This window comes from Marmota marmota, unplaced genomic scaffold (genome assembly GCF_001458135.2).
Source record: "Marmota marmota marmota unplaced genomic scaffold, marMar, whole genome shotgun sequence".
Taxonomy (NCBI): Eukaryota; Metazoa; Chordata; class Mammalia; order Rodentia; family Sciuridae; genus Marmota; species Marmota marmota.
Genome location: NW_025999982.1, coordinates 14,590,902 through 14,613,520, shown reverse-complemented (window position 1 = coordinate 14,613,520; position 22,619 = coordinate 14,590,902). Strand labels below are relative to the sequence as shown.

Here is a 22,619-nt window from a genome sequence, read left to right as displayed (position 1 = left end):
TATATATATATTTATTTATTTCAAACAACAATTTTAGCTGCTGTTAGCAAGAGATTGATCTTCGTTTGTCATTACCAAAAGAACCCCTTATTTCAACTTTGAATTATATGTACTTCCTTTGCTTTTATGATAGGACTCTCTAATCATTCTTTTCTTATCTCTATGATTACTCCCCATCTGTTTTTCAAGAGTCTCAGTTCACAGAAGAACATCTTACAGGGACCTATTTTAAGATTCTATGCTAAGCTCTCTTGCTACATTTACTCTAAGCAATCTTATTGAACAATCTTACCCATATTCATAAATTTAATAACTAACCTTCAGGATAACACCTGCTAAATAAATAACTGAACTCAGCCTTATTCTACTCCAGAACTAGTCTCCTTTTCATACAACCTATCTGATTTTCCCCTCCTTAAAATATTAAGATTGATTAGTCAACAAACCACTCTAATGTAGAACACCTGAATTGTTTCCTTATTGATAGACCCTAAATAAATCTCAACATTTTTAACAGACAATGTAACTGATTCATCCAAATGTACCCTACTTTTTATGATTACACTAAACTAATTGTTCACAGCATTCTTTTACACATCTTGTTGATCTGCAGGTGAACATGTGCCCCAAAATGATCCACAAAATTAAAAAAGAATTAATTCCATGGTTAGAGAGATGTTTTCCTCTCTTTCATGTCAAACAGATGAATTTTTCACTATCAGCATTCCTGTGACCACTAGGGAAGCCAATCTAAAGATAAAGTAGACAATAAGGATGAAAGAATATAAAGAGAAATATCATACAGGTCTATAATGAAATTACTGAGCTGCAGATCACATAAGTCTTCTGAACTTTCAATTTGTGAGATTGATTCCTTATTCCTCAGGTCAATCTGAATAACAATTTTCTGTTCTTGGGTTTGAAAACACTTCAGCTTCTTTTTTTAAAAAAAAAAAAAAAAAACCCATACAACTTTCACCATCCATACTAGAATACTAGAATAAAGTTTCAGAAGAACACTCCATGCTGTGGAATCATTAAATTCTAAGAATCCTTCAAATTATTAAATAAATATTGTATTGAGAATCCCCTATGCATTATAAGTCTGCATCAGGTGCCAAACAACCAATAGCAAATAAAGTTCTGATATATACAAACAACCCTTTTTATTTCATGGAGTTTAGTCAAGTGTGGTGAAAAAAGACAACAAACACAAAATAAACATCTAAACTAATCTGTAACAGACAATGAGAAATTTGTACTTTTGGATAGAGTAGCAACAAAAAAGCAGCACCTGTAAAATGACAAGGAACTAGACATTAAAGATTCTGAGGGTACAATGAGTCCAGAGAAAGGATTCCAAGCTTGTGATAAATATTTAACTAGCAATTATCAGACTATTACTCTGAAGAATAAACTTTTAAAAATTCTTCATAGTAACTAGCAAAGACCCACTTGCCTTATAAAAACATACTTAGTGATTTTACATTTAATATTTAGTTAGAAGTCTGTTTCATCAGTAGGTAAGCGTAATAAACAAATATTGTTCACTACCTTAAAAGGTCAATGTTATTTTTCAATTGAAACTGAAGTAATGCATATAGCAAAATAAAAAATATAAGTCCTATCACAGCTCTGTGTTTATAATTCAAAGTCACACACTGTAACGCCTCGAGCAATGCTTTTTTGGTTTATTTCTTATGTTCCAGATAAGGATTTGAATTCAGTTCTTCCAATACTAAATGCCTTTAAATGGATATACAAATGCTGATTTTTTTTCCCACATTTTTGGTTGGTGCATTATAGTTATACATACTGATGGGATTTATTGTTACACATTCATACATGCAAACAATACACAATATAACAACATGATTTGGCCAATGCCACCCCTCAACACATCCCCCCTCTCTTGATATTTCCCACCCCTTGGGACTTTTCCTATACTGATCTCCATTTGATTTTCATGAGATCTGCAACCACTTTTCTTTTCCTTTTTCCTTTCTAGCTTCCACATGAGAAAACATACAATCCTTAACCTTGAGTTTGACATATTTCTCTTAACATAATGCTCTCCAGTTCCAACAATTTTCCTGCGAATGACATAATTTTTCTTTATGACTGAATAAAAACTCCATGTGTATATATCACATTTTCTTTATTCATTTATTCATTAATGGACACCTAGCCTGATTCCATAGTTTGGCTAATGTGAACTGTGCTGCACATGGGTAGCATGTGCACTATAGCACTATAGCAAGATGACTTTTAATTTTTTAGAAATGGTATAGCTGGGTCATATGGTAATTCCATGCCTAGCCTTTTGAGAAACATTCATACTGATTTACAATCCTACCAACAATATAAAAGTGTTTCCATTTATTAACACTTTGCATTATTTACTAAGCTTTAGAGGTCCTACTGAGAAAGTCATTGCCTATGCCTATATGCTGGAATGCTGACCCTACATTTTCTCCTAGTTTCTTTTCTAATTCATGGATATTAGATCCATTTGAGTTACTTTCTATGCAGAGTGAGAATTAAGGGTCTAGCTTAATTCTTTTACAGAAGGATAATCAGCTTTTCTAGCACCATTTGTTAAAAAGGCTGCCTTTTTTTGACAATATACGTTTATGTTTTGGCATCTTTGCTGAAGATGAGATGACTATTGATATGTGGGCTTGTCTCTGTGTCTTCTATTCTCTACTACTGGTGTATGTGTTTGCTTTTATGCCAGTGCCATGGAGTTTTTGGTAGTACAGCTCTGTGTTTATAATTCAAAGTCACACACTGTAACAACTCGAGCACTGCTTTTTTGGTTTATTTCTTTGGCTATTTTGGATCTTTTATTCTTCCAAATGAATTTTAGGACCACTTTTTCTAGTTCCGTGAAGAATATCATTGGTATTTTGATGGGGATTGCATTGAATCCATGTATTGCTTTTGGTAATATGGTCATTTTAACAATATTAATTTTGCTTATCCAGGAACATGAAAGGTGTTTCCATCTTCTCAATTTTTCTTCAATTTCTCTCTTCAATGTTTTATAGTTTTCATTATAAAGGTCTTTCACCTCATTGGTTAGATTTATTCCTAAGTACCTTGTTTTTGTTTTTTTTTTAAAGCTATTGTGAATGAAATCGTTTTCCTGATTTTTCCTCAACAGGATATATTATTGGTATATAGGAAAGCTATTAATTTTTGTATATTGATTTTGTACCTGCTACTTTGCCAAATTTATTAGCTCTAGTAGTATTTTGGTGGAATTCTTTAGGTATATGATCATATTATTTGCAAACAGTGATAATTTGACCTCTTCCTTTCCTATTTTTATCCCTTTTACTTCTTTCTCTTGCCTAATTGCTCTGGCTACAATTTCTCGTACTATTATTAAATAGGAGTGGTGAACATGAACATCCTAGTAGCAGATTTTAAAGAAAATGCTTTCAGTTTTTCCCCACTTACCATGAGGTTGACTTTGGGTTTTCATATATAGCCTTTATGATGTTGAAGTAGGTTCCTCCTATCCCTAGTTTCTTCAGTATTTTTTATCATGAATGGGTGCTGAATTTTGTCAAAGGCCTTCTCTGCATCTATTGAGATGACTAAGTGATTTCTGTGTTTAATTCTATTTTTGTGATAAATTTCATTCATTGATTTACATATATTAAACCATTCTTGCATCTCTGAAATGAAACCAACTTGGTCATGGTGTACAATCTTCTTAACATATTGTTTAATATGATTTGCTAATATTTTATTAACTATTTTACACCTAAGTGTGATACTGGCTTCACAGAGCACATTTGGAACTGTTCCATCCCTTTCTATTTCATGGAAATATCTGAGGAATATTAGCATTAATTCCTCTTTAAAAGTTTGGTAGAATTCAGCTGAGAATCATTCTAGTCCTGGGCTTTTCTTTGTTGGAAGGTTTTTTATTACTACTTCTATTGCATTGCTAGTTATGGGATTTTAACTTTCCATGTCCTTTTGATTCAGTTTTAGCCAGTCATATTTGTCTAGAAACATAGCCATTTCTTCTAGATTTTCCAACTTATTGGAGTATAACTTTTCAAAAGAGCCCCAATAATCCGCTGGATTTCTGCAAAGTCTGTGGTAATTTCTCCTTTTTCATCTTTAATTTTGTTAATATGGGTTTTCTTTCTTTTTCTTTTGGCTGAGGGCTTATCAATCTATAGATCTTTTCAAAAAACCAACTCTTTGTTTGATCGATATTTTGTATTACTTTTCATTCTAAATTTCATTTATTTAGGCGCTGATCTAATTTCCTTCCTTTTACTGGTTTTGAAATTGGTTTATTCTTTTTCAAGGGCCTTGAGATACACCATTAGATTGCTTATTTGGGATCTTTCTGATTCTCTTTTGCAGGCACTCAAAGCTATAATATTTCCTCTCACATGTTGATCTTGATTTTAATTTCACAATAAAGTATGCTTTATTATACCAAGGTTTCCAGAACACATGACAAACTTAAAAAAAAAAATTAACCTTCATTTCCAATCCCTATGTAATACAGACTAATTATTTAAGAATATATGGTTAGCTAGGCACAGTGGCACATGCCTGTAATCCCAGCAACTCAGGAGGCCATGGCAAGAGGATCAAAAGTTCCAAGACAGCCTTAGCAACCCAGTGAAGTCCTAAGTAACTTAGCAAAACCCTGTCTCAAAAAAAAAAAAAAAAAAACAACTGGTGATGTGGCTCAGTGGTTAAGCACCCCTGGGTTTAATCCCTGGTATTTAAAAAAAAAAAAAAAGGCAAAAATTTTTATAGCATATTCCATATTTTAAAATAATTTTCTTTTAAATTTTAACTTATGTCTAAAGATGAATATTTCTTTATTTGTTGTCATATATTCACTTTATTATTAGAGTTATAGGAATGTTATTACTTAGTCACTTGAAAATGTTTAGGGTGGGGGGGAGTGACTTTAAAAAAACATTAGAAATCTATAAGCCGGTGGCACGTGCCTGTAATCCCAGTGGATCTGGAGGATTATTTCCATATTTTAGAAGAAATTTTCTTTATACCTTTTAAGGAATTTTTAAAATTTTAACTGAAATACTATAAATACTATGTCAGTTTTAAATCTTCAGCTGTCTTAAATATTATTTGAAAAAAAACTATGTTTAAATACTATATCCTCCTAAAGACATGGTTTAATTTTTAAAAGGATTAATTTATGAATGAAAGTTTTATTTCCTGTGAGTCTTGATAAATTTCTGCCTCCCAGAAAACTCTAAACATGGCAAAGTAAATATGAACACATGTTAAAAGTCAGTATAAATGACCCACTGTGGAGATCAATATTTGTATAAAATGAAATTTTAAAAAGATGTTTTAGTTTTGAAAGTAGAAAAATCAGTCTCACCTTTTTCTTCTGGCTTCATAGGAAAAAACTTCTTCTCTGTAGCTAAGAGATCAGGCTTTGGAGCTGGTGGACGGTGGTAGTGGAGGGACAAAATGAATGCTTATTTAAAAATAATTTTACAGCATAGAGATATTTAACTAAATAGTAGTTTTAAAATAAAAACAGATGACATCATGCATGATTTAACAAAAGAACAAAGAATCATCTCGCTCAATTTCTAATCCTAAACCTGCCAACATTATCCTAAACTCTGGTTTTATTTCCTTCTTTGTCAAATCAGAGTTCATAACCTCTGCTACACCTAGTCCAGTAGAATGTTCTGTGCTGGTAAAAATGTTCTACTTTGTGTTGTTTTATATTTGACTAATGAGTACATGAAATGCTGCTTTTGTGAATAAAAAACTAAATTTTTTATCTTATTTATTTAATTTTAAAAGCACCATGTGGCTAGTCACTACCACATTGAATTGTACAGCTTTCAAGTAAGCCTCCAACACAAACTTCCATAAAAATTACTTTAAATTTATGCTTTTTCTAGAATTAGATCAGCAAATATAAAGCTAAAACCAAAGAGTAGGGAAGGGCTTGAATGTTTATAAAAACAGCATATCTTTCAAGGAAATATAAGTTTTACTACACTTGCATTAAATCAGATATCTAAGAATAGAAATCATGGAAATAAACTCTAATAAGACTTTTACTTGACACTTTTAGTGTATCATATTTATTCAACTGTTTAAAAAATTCAAAAACTTCATCTACCTTGCTTCACTCTTAGCATCAACTTTGAAATAAGAGCACATAAATATTAATTTTTTTTTCATATAATAACGGGTTTTACTTAAAAAGGCAGAAGGTTCTATTTGGAATTGTGGAGTAAAAAGTTTCTCCATGCTCCATAAGAACTAAAATTAAACATTCAACCCCTTAGATCAATAGCCATGATATTATTTCATGGACAAAACCATAAAACATAAAATGAAATTCAGAGATCAAATCAGATACACGGAATGTGGATACAGAACAAATGCAAAAGAAAACAACTAAAAGATTAGTTGTACATAATGCTTGGTGAAGTATGGGAATGTCTTCATTTCTACTTGGATTTGCCCCATTAATGTTTATAATTGTATGGCTTTTGATTTTACATACTTATGAATAATTATATACATATGACTTCATTTTTTTTCATTTTCAAAATCATTATTATATTATAAAATATGTTGTACAAAGAATTTTGTAATTCAAAAATAAATAAAAAGGTAAGGGTTAGGAAGGGGCTGACTGATTACGTACCCCTAGGTTCAATCCCTAATACCTAAATAAATAGGTAGAATAAATAATTGGCCAAGTCAATACATAGTTCTCTAAAATAGGTTTAAATCCCATCAATTTTATTAATTAGGTATTTCATATAACTAAATGGCTAAATTATCTTCCAGATATACCTATTTTATACCATTTTTACTTTTTAAAATAATAATAATGCATGGGAACATTAAATTTTTATATAGTTCTGGAAAAACTTATATATATTATTCTTGATTTGGCTAATAAAATTAGTGGTTTACATTAGGCACAATCTTACCATTTTAGAACTTAAAACAGAAAACTAAACATTGTGTTTCTTACATACCTGGACCCTTAGCAGGAGGTGGTGGTTTCTTTGGTTTCTGTTAAAATAATAATGGGAAAAGTGGTTAGCTAGTTACTTATTAAATATTTATAGTTAAAATAAATACTGATCATTAATAATCTAAATTATACAAATATCTCTCATCTCATTGTTGCAAAAATGATAAAATGCTAAACTCCTAACAAAATGTCACTGAAAAACATTTATTCCATTAGAACAAATAATCTCCTTGATCAAAATCCAGTTAAATATTTCAAAAACTATCAATTTATTCAATAAACCCCAAAATCTTAATAAGCAAAGTGTTCCCTCTTATCTCCACTACCTTTAAGATTGCTAAATACCATTTTACCTATATTTCTCAGTTCAAGGCAGTAAGGCAGTATAGCAGGACAAGAGGAAGAGAGATCTTGTTGAAAAAAATTAATAAGATAAATTATAAATAGATCTAGCTTTCACTCTTTATTCTTCTGAACTTAAAGGGAAAGTTAAAGACAATGGCCTCTTTTTCTTTTACAAGCATTCGTTCATTTTTACGACTAAATACCTTAAAAAAATTGAGACACATTTCTAAATATGAACTTAGTTTTACCTTAGTCATTGATGCATGGCTCAGCCTTATTTTATTCTGAGAATTGACAGAGAAACATTAGGTCTTGTAAGGAGGCAAAAACTGTGCTTTACTGTACTTTTAAGCAACATTAAGCTTCTCAAAAACATTCAGTGTAAATAGTTTCCTTCAGCCAGGTGTTGTGGCACAAGTATATAATCAGGAGGATTTTGAGTTCCAGGGCAAAACACCAAGAACACTGGCTCAAATTTTTTTTAAAAAGTTTCTTCCAGGAGGGTACTAATTAATCCAATTAATACACCCAAGCTTTTTTTTTAATTTTTAAAATACGAAGTAAACAAATCTAAGCAGGGCATGGTGGAACATGCCTGTGATCCCAGTGGCTCAAAGGCTTAGGCAAGAAGATTGAGTTCAAAGCCAGCCTCAGCAATTTAACAAGGCTCTAGGAAACTAAGTAAAACCCTATCTCAAAATAAAAAACAAAAAGAGTTGGGGATGTGGCTCAGTAGTTAAGTACCCATGGGTTCAGTTCCTGGTACAAAAAAAAATTAAAAAGAAGTCTTAAGATTACATTTTGGTAGACATGTCAGTGAGGGCTGGGAGAGGTTGGAATAAAGCATAGAATTGAAACATTATAATATTATTTTACTGTAATTCAATACATATTTTAGGACTGTTTCATAAAAGTTATTCAATAATAAGGCAAAAAACCCTGTTTTTGAAAAAAATTTTGGCAAAATGTTAAAGTATTATCATCATTGAAAAACAAAAGCTTACTGGAAAGTCCTTATCCAGTTCATTTATCTGAACAGCAAAATTGTCTGGAAATACTCCTTCTTTACCATTAAGTTCACCCTTCCACCACCCAGCTTCTCCAGTCTCCTGAAAAGCATAGCAAAAAATAATTAAAATAATAAGTTATCTTTACATAAGGAAAAGGTTTTCAACAAAAAGAAAATAATAAATTCCAGTATCATTACAAGAAAAAGCCAACTTAAACAGATCATAAGGTCCTCCTAAAACAGAGTATACTTCACATGTTACAATTAGCAGGAGTTACAGCTGGGTTTAATTTTTGAAAATAACTTTTAAGATTCTATCTACAAAGTTAAAAGGATCTTAGAAGAGAGGCAAGAGATAAAAGGAAAGGAATTAAGAAAGAGAAGAAAGTAAAGAGAGAAAGGGAAAGTAAGACTTTCAAAACTATCTTTCTTAATATTATCCGTAACACGTAATATACTAAAAATTACTTGTTTGGCAACTTTAGACATTAACAAGATCTTAAAAGCTCCTTCCAAATAACCAAACTTGAATGAAAAATTAGGTACCATGAGTTCAAACTATATGGATATTAAATTACATACATTTGTGGGATTTGTGCTAAATGAATAGATTTTAGCTGCTTTACCACAAGGGTAACTATGTGAGATCATGAATATATTAAATTTGCTTCACTAGAGCTGGGGTTGTGGCTCAGCAGTAGAGCATTTGCCTTGCACGTATGAGACACTGGGTTCTATCCTCAGCACCACAGAAAAATAAACAAACAAAATAAAGGTATAAAAAAAATAAAAATTCTTTTAAAAAAATTTGCTTCACTAGGGTACATACATTAAAAATACAAAATAAAATTTATTTTAAAAATTACAAAGTCATCTGATAACAAAGTCTAAACCAATGGGAGAAATTTCAAAAGTTATCTGCAATGTTATAGTAAAAATGAAATATTTATCATTTTTTCTAAGTACTTAAGATAGGATTCTGTCCACATCAAATACTACAAGGTTTTCCCTTTATTTTCTGCAGAATTTTTTCCAACTTATAAAATCAATTCATTCTTTGCAACAGTTCCAAACAACACATGGTGGTGGGGAGGGGGGAGTGGAAAAGAATTAAGTATAGAAATCTGGGAAGCTCAAATTAATAAAGAAAAAAAGCAATGTGATCTAACAGACAAAAAAGATGGCTCAAATAAAATAACATTGAGAGTGCTAATTATATGTAAGGCTCTGAGGACTCAGAAACAAACAAGACAAAGTGTCTGGCTCTTCTGGAGCTTACATTCTAGGGGCAATATAAGAATTCAGCAATATATGCCTATGGATAAGTTAAATGACTCACTGAAAACCACCTTACCTTACTTATCAAATGGATTATTTCCCCTTCTTTAAAAGAAAGTTCGTCTTCATTGGTACCTTCATAGGCAAATAATGTTCTACAGTATTCTTTAGCTGAAATAAAAAATACAAATAGTGGCTGATGCAAATTGATTCAGCAAATACTTATTATGCCTCTATTCGTGAAAAGAAATATATATAAGAAGCTATTAATAATAAGCTTTATAATTCATCTTTAAATTTTAAAATTAAAAACTATAGCCAATACTGTATGTTAAAAAAACAATTTTGCTAATCATTCTTCAAGTAATTACTAAATGTCTGCTATATATCAGGCACAATTCTAACTGCAGGGGGATGCATCAATGAACACAGCATGCCCAAATCCTTAACTTTATGGGGCTTACATCTAGTAGGAATTAATACTTTGATAAGTAGTAGCATGCATCATATGCATTCAAAAAGTCCAATATATTATTAAGTATGTTTCTACTATGAAGGTTTTATTAAAAAACTTACCTTTAATTTTACCTTCAGTTTCTGTTTTTGTTATCTCCACACTTGTTTTGGATCCTATTGACTGTATGGTTAAGGGCTAAAACAGAAAAAGATGATATCAACTAACTTAAGTTAGAATAAAGATACTATTGCTGAACAAAATTTCCATTTACAATCACCCAGCTTTCCCTGTAGTTTTTGTAGTCAAGTTAATAATGAGACTGAAAATTCAGCAATGAAAGAGATCTTGAACATTCCTCAAGTGGTAGCTCATAACTGCTAATTTTTAAAACTCCTTGAGGATGATAAACATTCTCAGAGTTCTAAAATGAGAACACAGGCATTTATGCATATCATAATTTATTCTTCTATCTATATAAATATTATTCCTCCTTTTTTTACATTAAGAAGCAGTTAAATAATCTCCCCACAATAACAGACATTTAGAAGTAGAGCCCAGATCTGAATCTATAAAGTTTGACTCCAGCAAGTGCACATCTTTTTTAATACCTTAATTTTATTTATTTATTTTTATATGGTGCTGAGGATTGAACCAGCGCCTCCCACATGTGAGGGAGCACACTACCACTGAGCCCCAACCCCAGCCCCCAGAAAGTCCACTCTTAATAGTACTAAACCTTAAAATAACAAAGCAGATTTAAAAAATAAATAAAACTTTTTATAATTTATTTATTACTATCTGAAAATATTTTGTAAGTGTTACAACTCTTAGATAGTCCACTTAGACATTTTCCCATTGTAACTAGTAAAGTCCTTCAAAGAATTCTCTCTAGAAATAACAGTACATTTGACCTTGGGTTTCCATTAGTTAAAAATCTGAACACACTTAGCTGTCACTGTTTGTTTTCTATTTATCTTCCAAAACACTCATTTTAATTTCTCCCAATTCTAACCACCATATCTTCCAATCTGGTGTCCCCTTACTAACATAGCAAATGTACTCCCTATTTATCAAATAGTGTGGTAACTCAGAGACTATTCTCATGAACAAATGAGTAGTGGAACTTGTTAATGGTGACTGAAAGATTACCAATATAATCATTAATCAAATGGTTATTCAATATAATCATAAGCTTGTAGAATTGCAAGGGACCCCAGATCTCTAGTGTAATGTCCCTTGTAACACAAGAATTGCTTCCCCAATATTCTGTTGTATGACTGTAGATTACGATTTTAAAAACTGAAAATTTCACCAATTAGACTCCATAATATTAATGCCACACAATAACATTGTAGAAAGTGAAAGTTCTAAAATAGAAAGGAAGAAAGGAAGGACGGAGGAAGGGACGGAGGGAGGGAGGGAGGGTAGGTTGTCTTCTTAAACTCAACTCACTATTACATGGAAAAATTCAGAGTGAAAAAAAGGGTTCAGACAAATCACCCTGGGAGAAAATTACAGAACTGTTTTTCACTAACCAAGTACAATTTAATAAATGATATGTAGTTAAAATTAGCAAATAAATATTAATATATTTAAACTCTTAAATGTTAGATAAAGAGATTCAATTGAGAACTACAGGGAAAACATGCCTCTAAAAGTCAGAGGAAATGCCTCTTACCTGAAGTACTCACTCTGACTCTCAAAAATATTGACAATAGGAACAAAAATTTTTTAAAAATACTCTAAAGACCAGCAATTTTTCTCCCAAAATAGTTCACTTACTTTATTTATTTCTTTTGAAAATACCAGTATGATGCCAATGAAAAATAAAACTCAGAGGGCAGATCATTAAATTTAACCATTATTAACAATCCAAAGTAAAATTAAATTGTATCTGATTAATTTAATATCTCATTCTAAATTCATTTTAAAATAGCCCATTTTAGGTGTGTATAAAATTAAAATGATACAGAAAAAAATGTTCACCTTTGGATTTACACTAAACCTAACTACAAAACCTAAAACTTCCACTTAGAATAAGTTAATGTTAAATTAACCATGAAATAGCATCCTAATTTTATAGGATTCAAACAATATTAATCCATGCAAATTTGGAAACAAAAGTTTCTCAGGAACTTCTCATTCAGAACCAAATTATTAGCAATCTCAAAGAAGGAAAATATAGCACAGTTACAAACTGCTCTTTATATTAAAAAAAAAAAAGCTTAATGTGAGAATGAGTGAAGTTAATATAAAATAAATACATCATTACCACCTTTTCTGTTTTTTTCTCTTCTGTTTCACTACTGGATATTCTTGTCCTAAGTTTCACGGAGCCTTCTTTAAAAATATCTCCAAATCCAATTCCTCGAATTTTCTTTGGCTGAGCAATTGATCCAGATGCAGTTTCATTCCCATTCCCTGGAGAGGGTAAGGGTGAGGTAGGCCCAGGCAAAACAGTTTCTGAAAAAAATATTTTCAAAGAATGACACCTACAATCAGGAGAAACTTCAAATCCCTTTTCATAATGTCTATATGCTATACCTCTGCCTAATTTTTTAAAAATGGCAGAAAACATACAATAAAATTAATGATGTAAGTACTAAAATATCCAAGAGTATGAATTATTTATATGGATTTTTTGTTGTATAAAACAATAACAATTTTAGGCAAATTTAACTAGTAAAATACTAATTAAGAAATTCAGGAAATCATACCACAAAAGGTCCTCAACAAAATGCTATGATTTTAATGTGTTTCCCTCTTTACCCCCCCACCAAAGATTTCTATGATTAAAGTTTGGTTCCCAATGTAAATGGTATTGATAAATTGTAGGACTTTTAAGAGGTAAAACATACTGAGAGGTGATTGGGTCATGACCATCCCCATAAAGAGATTCAGGCTAGTCCAGCAGGAGTAGCCTGACCCCTCCCTAGTCTCTTGAACTTCCAGAACTGTGTATTAAATAAGTGACTTTTTTTTTTTAATATAAAGTGCTTTAGTCTCAACTACTTTGTTATAGAAATACAAATTGAAACAAGATTATGTCAAATTTACAGGTTTTGGCCAAAGATAACATAAGACTAAACGTTAAAATGGGAAAGTATAACCATTTTTAAAAGTTAACATGACTAAATCGAATTAAAGTTAGGGTGATTGTTGAATATAAAAAATGGGAAAGTCAAAAGAGTATTTATTTATAGAAAAGTCAGAAATTCACTTAAAAACTGTTATTTTAACTCAGATGAATTAACTTAAGTCTTATTTTAAAGCAAATTCCAACACCAACTTTAAAATTATAATAAACAAAAAGTTTTAAATAAAGTTTAAAAGTATATGTTTAAGAAAGATTTTACTTGTTTGCTCAGTAACAAGAGTTCTTACATATAGGTCGAATGAGTCCATGAAAAAACTGTCTCCCTGCCCCTGAAAATTGTGTGCACATATTTTCTTTCTTTTTTTTAATATTTAATTGATTTTATTTTTTAAATACATGACAGTGGAATGCATTACAATTCTTATTACACATATAGAGCACAATTTTTCATTATCTCTGTTTGTATATAAAGTATGTTCACATCAATTCATGTCTTCATACATGTACTTTGGATAATGATGTCTATCACATTCCACTATCATTGCTAACCCCTTGCCCCCTCCCTTTCAATTTTTACCCCTCACACATCAGATACAGCACTAATCTGTAGGGTATATAAAGAACTCAAAAAGCTAAGCACCAAAAAAACAAATAACCCAATCAATAAATAGGCCAAGGAACAGAACCAACACTTCTCAGAAGAGGATATACAATCAATTAACAAATATATGAAAAAATGTTCATCATCTCTAGCAATTAGAGAAATGCAAATCAAAACTACTCTAAGATATCATTTCACTCCAGTCAGAATAGTAGCTATTTTGAAGTCAAACAACAATAAGTGTTGGCAAGGATGTGGGGGGAAAAGGCACAGTCATACATTGCTGATGGGACTGCAAATTGGTGCAGCCAATATAGAAACCAATATGGAGAATCCTTGGAAAACTGGGAATGCAACCACCATTTGACCCAGCTATCCCTCTCCTCGGTCTATACCCAAAGGACTTAAAAACAGTATACTATAGGGACACAACCACATCAGTGTTTATGGCAGCACAATTCACAATAGCTAAATTGTGGAACCAACCTTGATTAACCTTAGTAGATGGATTAAAAAAAAGTGTCATATATACACAATGTAGTATTACTCAGCAATAAAAGAGAATAAAATCATGGCATTTGCTGGTAAATGGATGGTGTTGGAGAAAATAATGCTAAATGAAGTTATCCAATCTACTAATAGATAAATTATCAAATTTCACTATTAAATCAGTGGTCACAGGGCACCACTTTAGTGGTAAAGCATATGAACTCTAGAACCAAACTCTCCTGATTTAACACTCAGCTCCTCCACTTTATGCATCCAGTGTTTTCACCTATACAATGAGATACTTCCTAAGATTCCTATTATGGTTAATTTATTTCTGTAAAATGCTTGAAACAGTATCTGATTCAGTAGCTAGTATTTTTAAGTAATATATTATTGAGAAATATTCAAGTAAAAGAGATTACTGATCAGATAGAGCTGACAAAACATAAAAAGGGGTGGGGGATTCTTAGCCACCACAAGAGAAAAAATACAGAAGAAACAAGGAGAAAGAAGGAAGGAGGAGGAGAAAGGGAAGCCAAGGGGACTCATGAGGCAAAATAGTAATATTTTACAGTATATCTAATTTTTTAATATTTAAGTGCTTTTTCCATCATATTGCCTCTGAATTGCAGAGCTGACAGAAAATATCTGCATTTTATGTATGTCACTGTCAGTCATAAAACATTTTCTATATAATCTAAAATTCTTCCTCTTTCCCTCCCTCTTCATTGAATCTCTATTGTAAAAGTTATTTGATGGTTTGTATCTCCTTATGAAGTGACTTAAAGTAATCAAGAAGCTCAAAATATAATCACTTGTTGAAAAAAACAAAAAGAATAAAAATCTAACAAAAACCACAAAGCATTTAATGGAAGCAATCCATGTTTACCATTAAAGTAATTGTTCAACATCATTCTAAGATTTTTTAAAGATGACTGTACACTTGCTAAGAAAAAGTATGGGGGTGAGTGAGTGGGTATTCAACTGAACTAAAAATCAATCCATATTCCTTACAAAGGATCCTTAAAAAGGTGTCTGGTTATAACAGCAATTTTACAAAAACTCATAACATACTATAAGCAAACCTTACAAAGCTGCTTACCACAAGTTCAGTATGAATGCTAATGTGGGTTTTATAGATGCCAAATAAATCATACACAACCTTACCTCCTACAGACTAAGACTGAAGACCACAACATTTCTATCCACCAGGTTGGCAAAGCCAGTATACACAAGCATTCTCCGGGATCTTATGTTATACTAGCACTATCACTTTCTCGTTCTCTAGTGTGTAAATAGTCAAAACTTAAGCTACTCCTCCTCTAAGAAAAGGAACTCTTTCTACCCATAAGGGACTAAAAACTCCTAAAAACAATCTATCAGGAGCTCTTTTAAAATGTTTTATGCCATGTATCCTTCTAGTTGCCCAGTAATACCTAGAGGGATAAGTGACACAAAGAATTTAGGTTCCTGCTTGGACCTTTTCAGTTTCCTCAAAATTGTCCACTTTGCACCTCATTCTTAACATCTAACACTTTATATAGAAAACCTCAAAAATCAGATGTTATCATTCCTCCTGCCACTAAGCCTACTAATTTTGATGTAGTTCCCTTAATGCAAAACTCCTTCCTTCCACCTTCTAGGTAAATTCTGTTCTAACAGTAAGTTACATTCTTCTGAGTTTCTACCTTCAGCTGTTCCTCTTCTATTTTTCTTGCCATTGACACTTAAAAGTGATCAAAACTTTTCCTTAAAAAAACAGAGTAAAAACATTCTTGAATATACATTAACCTCAACTGGTGCACTCTTATACTTACTCTCTCTACTGCTTAACAACTAACCATCCGTTCCTCTTCAATTTACCTTAATCCACATTCACCTCACTATACCTCTCCCACATGGGTCCCTTAATAATTTACTTGTTCCTATATCTAGGATTTCTTTTCTTATCTTTATTGATCTCTCAAATGGCACTATGCACAGTCTCCCTAAAAAACTCTAATTCCTTAGCTATCACACATTTATTGGTGGCTTCTTGGAGCTCTCTATCTCCATGACTTCCTGGTCCCCTATCAGTTACTCTCCCTCGGTCCATACCTTATATAATACTATATAGGATTCTATTCCAGGCTCTTTTTTCACTCTGTAAGTTAACCCTAGGTAATCTCATCTAATTCTAGGATTTCTTATAACAACTAAAATACTGTCAGGTTCCAATTTTGGACAAAGTTTCTTTAAGGATTCAGACCCATATATCTTTACTTGGATGTCCTCATATTCCTACAGGATTCAAACTCAACATCTACAAAAGTGAATTCATCATTTTCTCCCCAAACTAACCACTATCTCGGCAAATTACACCTCCATATATCCAACTTATTGAGCCAAAAGCTGGTGGCTTTTGACTTCTCTTATGGGTCATCCTCTCCATATCTCATTATCACTAGATCCTATTTTTATACCACATGAAAGCTCATGCACATGTCTCTCCATTCCCACAGCATTCTTCTACCTTAAGCAAATACTATTTCTACCTAAATTACCAAAACATTCTCAACTGGTCCTACCATCCAAGTATCACTCTTCTCCAATCTAAATTAGAAATAATGAATGTTTCATTCCATTCTAATACTTCTCTGTGAATTAACATTTTCTATAATGACTTCTTAAGCCCAATAATTTCTCCACTATCAACATATACCACATTCAACTATATATTTTATTATCCCTCTGAATTGAAAGTCTTCCAGGACACTGAAAATGCAATGCATTTTCTTCACTCTACTCCAAATTTGCTTAAAATTTCCTACTTATTTGAAGAACTCAATCTGTGACTTCTAAGGGTGGGGAAATAATCTTTCAATTCCTGCCAAGCAAGTAATAATCCCCCTCCAGTAGTTACATATTTCACTTAATAATAAAAGCTAAAGTCTTTTAAAATGGCTACAAATCATTCCATGATTTGGCATCCCAAAGTCCCTTCCATCACCTCTCTGACTTCATCTCCTGTTTAATAACTTTCAGTAACAAGGTAATGGATAACAACTTAAAGTATAAGTTGACTATTAAGAGATGAGCACAGTGGCATACACATATCATCCCAGCTTCTCAGGAGGCAGAGACAGAAGGATCTCAAGTTCAAAGCCAGCCTGAACAACATAATGAGACCCTGACTCAAAAAAAAAAAAAAAAATGCTTATTAGACATCTAAATGGAGATTTTGAAATATGACTATTATGAGGAGAGGACTTTTATAAAAGAATGAAAACAAGTAGATATAGTGAATGGCTTTATAGAATAAAAGGAATAATTAAAAGTAAAGTCCTATTTAGCAAGTTGGTAGAATTTGAACATTGACAAGGTACTATAGAAAGACTAAGTATATTTGACAAAATAAAACCACATTTCATTACAAACACTGAAATAAACTGGTCTCAGTGGTACATGACTGTAATCCCAGTGAATAAAAAGACTGAATAGGGCGGATCAGGGATTAGGGCGGATTCTGCTGGGAATAGGGCGGATCCTGCTGCCTCAGGCGCCTGCTACTTTGGAGTTCCTGCTACTTTTTGAGTTCTCACAGGGTTCCAGGGGAATTGGCGCACGGAGCCAGGTGGAGGGAGTGTGTTCCCGGGAAGTGTGTGTAGAGTGCCGGTGAGAGTTCGGGAATAAAGAGTTGCTGTTTGAACCTACAAGGCTTTGTGGCGACTCAGTTATTTGTGCCCAGCTAGACTGCAGCATTTAAGTACTGTTTTCAAAGATAATAATACACGAATGGCCAGCAGGCATGTAAAAACATACTTGATACCACTAATCATTACAGAAATGCAAAAAAAATCACAATTAAGTATCATTTTACACCAATATACTAGAATGGGTAATACAGAAGGAAAAAAAAAGTATTGGCAGGCAAAGAGAACCTTATGTACTATTAGTGGGTCTACATACATGATACAACTTGTATGAATAACAACATGGTGTTCCACAAACTACCAAATAATCCAATAATCCCACTTTTAGGTATATTCCACTTGAAAGCAGGGTCTCAAAGGACTTCTGCACACCCATGTTCATGTCAGCATTATTCATAACTGCCAAGAGGAGGAAGCAACTCAAATACCATTGAAAGATGAGTGAATATATTCAAATGTAACACAGATATACAACAGAATATTGTTCAACCTTTTAAAAACAGGAAATCTTGTCAAATACTACGACATGGATTATCTGGAAAATATTAGACTAAATGAAATAAAAAGACAAAAACTGTATTATTTCCTTGTATAACAAATCTGAAGTAATCAATTTCATAGAAACAGATGATTAATAGGGTCCAGGACAAGGGAAAATGATGAGTTACCTTTCCTTGATGTATAAATTTGCAGTTTTGTAAAATGAAAATTTCTAAATCTGTTGCAAACAATGTGAATATACCTAACATTGCTAGAACTGACACTTAAAAACTGTTAAGATGACAAATTTTTATTGTTTATCACGATTAGAAATGGTTTGGGGGACTGATTGCACAGAGGATAATAAGAGAAATAAAGAAAAGAACAATTAGAAGAGGGAAAAAACAGGATTTTAGAAAATAACCTCTAAGCTTAAATAGCTGGAGTGAGCGCTATTGATTAGATTTCTAATGTTTCCTGGGATATTTCTCAGATGAAAAAAAAAATCTGCAAATTAATCAAAATAAAGCGACAATTTTTAGATCTGCCCCACAAAGTCCCTATGACTATTTAGGGTAAATTAAATCATTTTATCCTATTATCTAAGTTTATTTAGTTCCTATTAGTCTTATCCACCAGAAATGTAGACCTTAAACCTCTGGATCACAGAGAGATTTGTCCCTTCACAAAACCAGCATAGAACTTAGATTACAAAAGGCTTAAGAAATATTCACGTGATTAAAATGTCCTCCACTTCTTTCTTAGGTTATATGTGCTATTCTAAAAAACACAGTATTTAAAACTATTCAAACTAATTTACATGTTAACTTTATTACTTATTCATTATTACTACAATTAACTCCTTTCCTGAAAAGCAGGTATTATTTATAATTAAATGGCAATTTTTTCTCAAGATCTCATTCATTATTCCTCTTTTTTTGGGGGGCGGGGGGTACCGGGAATTGAACCAAGGGGTTAACCCCTGGAGCACATCTCCAGCTCTTTTTTGTATTTTATTTAGAGGCACAGTGTCACTGAGTTGCTTAGAGCCTCACTAAGTTACTGAGGCTGGCTTTGAACTCGCAGTCATCCTGCCTCAGCCTCACAGGCCACTGGGATTACAGGCATGTGCCACCATGCCCATTATTCCTAACTCATATTATTATAATATCTATTATTTGCTGTCTATTTCCTAGAACAAATCAACAGTATTTTATGAACATTTTTTCTTTGTCATTTTCTAAAATGCTAAGAGGTCTCTTCTAAATCTTTTAGAAAATGAATCGTTTTAGTCAACTTTTCCACTGCTGTGACTAAAAGACTTGACAAGAAAAATTTTAGAGGAGAAGTTTATGTGGGAGCTTACAGTTTCAGAGGTCTCAGTCCATAGAAAACCAGCTCCATTACTTGGGACTTGAGGTAAGGCTGAACATCATGGTAGAAGACTGTAGTGGAGGGAAGGAGCTCAAGATATCACACTAGGAAACAGAGAGTGACTCTACTTACCAGATATAAAATATGTACCCCAAAGGCACACTCCTGTGCCCATATTCTCTAGCCACACCCTACCTGCCTTCAGTTATCAGTTAATCCCCATCAGGAATTAATTCACTGACTAGAATAAGACTCTCATAATCTTATCATTTCACCTCTGAAATGTCCTTGTGTTGTCTCATGTATGATCTTTTAAGGAACATAATATCTAATCAATAACATGAATTAATGTTGGTTTTTCTGTACACATCAAATAACAAAAAAATTAAAATATTGCCTTTTAAACATTTATCCTTTCAAGCCTAATATATGACAGCTTTTATGCCAAAAAGTAAACAGACATAGGCAATATAATTGTGACTTGCAAAGTATTGATAACTAAAACTCATAAGAAAAACTAAATTCCTTTAAAAGTAAAGCAAACTCAATTACTCATTTCACACATCTATAGAGAAATCAGAACATAATATATGCTATTAAATTGTTTATCTAACAGAGAGATAGAGAGGTAGAAGTCTGTGTGTAGGCATTCCCCAGCTTAGTCCACTAAGATGGCCTCAAAGTAACATCACTCCAAGTAAAAATGAGCACACCACCTCCTAGATCTTGTCCTGGATCTTCCTCTCTAAAAGAAACCAAGGTTGCCTTGATAAGTCATTGATTCAAGGATTGGGAAAGTAAAGTTCAAACTTAGTATGGAAGATCCCGTATTGCAAAGTAAGAACATCTTCAAAAAATAATTGAGAAATGTCAAAAGGACATAGCAATGCAAACTAAAATGACTAAAACAACAACAACAACAAAAAAGAGCAGATCCATCATTGCCTAGGGACAAGGACAGAAAAAGACAGACTGCAAAGAAGCAGGGGGATATTTTGGAGGTGACAGAATGTTCTGTATATTTATTATTGTGGGGTGGTGCTTTCTATGCATGCACACATCTCACATCTGTCAAACTTATCAACCTGTATATTTTAAAGGGACAAACATATTGTATGTAAATTATACCTCCAAGAAAGTTAAAAGGTCACAATGGCCATATATGAGGGATGTCAAAATAAATATTGCTGGCTAGGCACAGTGGCATATACCTATCTATAATTCCAGCAACTTTGGAGACTAAGACAGGAGAGTAACAAATTCAAGGCCAGCCTTAGGAACTAAGCCAACTTAGTGAGACCCTGTCTCAAAATAAAAAACTTTAAAGGGGGCCTGGGGATATAGGTCAGTGGTACAATCCCCTATATAAAAAATAAATACTTGTTATAGATTGATGGTGAGTGAATAAATGGAACTCACTAAATAGTCCATAGTGATAAATAAACAAGTAAGCTGAAGACAAAAGTAACTCTAAAGAATAAAATCAAAGGGATGACAGAGTCATAAAATGACCCGTTTGCAACCATGAGAACAATAACTGATTCAGGCAAAATTTATTTATAATGCTGTAACTTTGGATAAAAGTCTGATAGGAAACTGTTGTATAGATTCAAAGTTCCTACAAAAACACTTAAATATATGGAGAAAAACAGTAAACTTATTTATACTGGCAGCACTGTTTTAACTAAACTCACAATTAAATTTTAATAAAATTTAACACCACCAATTATAAAAGTCAGACATCACTGTCTTCCAATATAATGTCAAGAGACATTACTCTGTAGTTCTGCCAATAAAATACTATCTAAATCTAATGATGCATTAGAAGAAAATCCCAAGTAGGAGTCATTCTACAAAATAAATTGCCTTAACTCTAAAATCTGTCAAGAAAAACAGAAAAAAAGCTAAGAAATTAGTCTACTTAAAGAAACATGAAAAATAAACTGTGTGGTTCTGTTCAACAATCAGGGAAAAAAAAACATCAATAAAACCATGCTGAAATACTGGCTCAGTGGTACACATCTGTAATACCAACTATTCTGGTGGCTGAGGGAAGAGGTTTACAAGTTTGAGGTCAGGCTTGGCAACCTGTCTCAAAATAAAATAAAAAGAACTGGGGGTATAGTACAGAGCTAGAGCACTTGCCTAGCATGTGAATATGGAAAACAATGAAAGTAAGATTTTTGTAATTTCCAAATTACCTCAACTATTACACAGGCCATTTCCAAACTCAGCAGTTCAAAAGTTTACATAAATAAATCTTAAGTAGAAAGAACAGATAACATAAATAGCATTTTTTTATTAGTATAACAAAGGCATGAAGTAGAGATCAGAGATGAAATTAAATATTAAAATTATTTGACGTAGGCTATTTAGTTCACCTTTATCCTCATTAAAAGCAGTTTACCTACAGCTAACTCAGAGTTCAAAAATAAGTCAGAATACAGATGAAAAATTACAAAATAAATAATTCATTCAATTTTTTTAAAAAAGATCTACCTGAATCCTCTTGAGTTTCATGAGTTTCACCATCATCTGTCACTTCAAATTCTTTCACAAAGTTTGAGGGAAACAGTCCCAACTTGTTGTTCAGGGTTCCACTCCACCAACCTTCTTCTACCTGAAAGAGTCCACAACTTAAAAATGATAAAAATTTCTTTTAAGTAAAAACCTTTTTAGCCTATGAAAACCTAAGCTATGAAACACAAGAACAAAGTTAATTAAACAAAATACAGCCTTTAAGATAAAATGAGGAAAATATATTAAA

General features: G+C 32.3%; 1 protein-coding gene across 7 annotated transcripts in view; it reads right to left on the bottom strand.

Moving 5' to 3' along the window:
• Positions 1 to 22,619, bottom strand: part of LOC107143980 (CD2 associated protein) — a 112,673-nt gene that overhangs the window by 18,928 nt on the left and 71,126 nt on the right. For 4 of the 7 annotated variants that reach the window (XM_048805443.1, XM_048805446.1, XM_048805448.1 and 1 more), the window contains 8 exons: positions 22,352 to 22,472; positions 12,395 to 12,582; positions 10,239 to 10,314; positions 9,739 to 9,833; positions 8,380 to 8,484; positions 7,624 to 7,659; positions 7,032 to 7,068; positions 5,396 to 5,458 (listed from right to left, as the gene is read on the bottom strand). In XM_048805443.1, coding sequence (XP_048661400.1) covers positions 5,396 to 5,458; positions 7,032 to 7,068; positions 7,624 to 7,659; positions 8,380 to 8,484; positions 9,739 to 9,833; positions 10,239 to 10,314; positions 12,395 to 12,582; positions 22,352 to 22,472 — 721 coding nt within the window. The remainder of the gene's footprint in view (positions 1 to 5,395; positions 5,459 to 7,031; positions 7,069 to 7,623; positions 7,660 to 8,379; positions 8,485 to 9,738; positions 9,834 to 10,238; positions 10,315 to 12,394; positions 12,583 to 22,351; positions 22,473 to 22,619) is intronic. The other 3 variants (XM_048805445.1, XM_015487837.2, XM_048805444.1) reach the window with 2 other exon arrangements.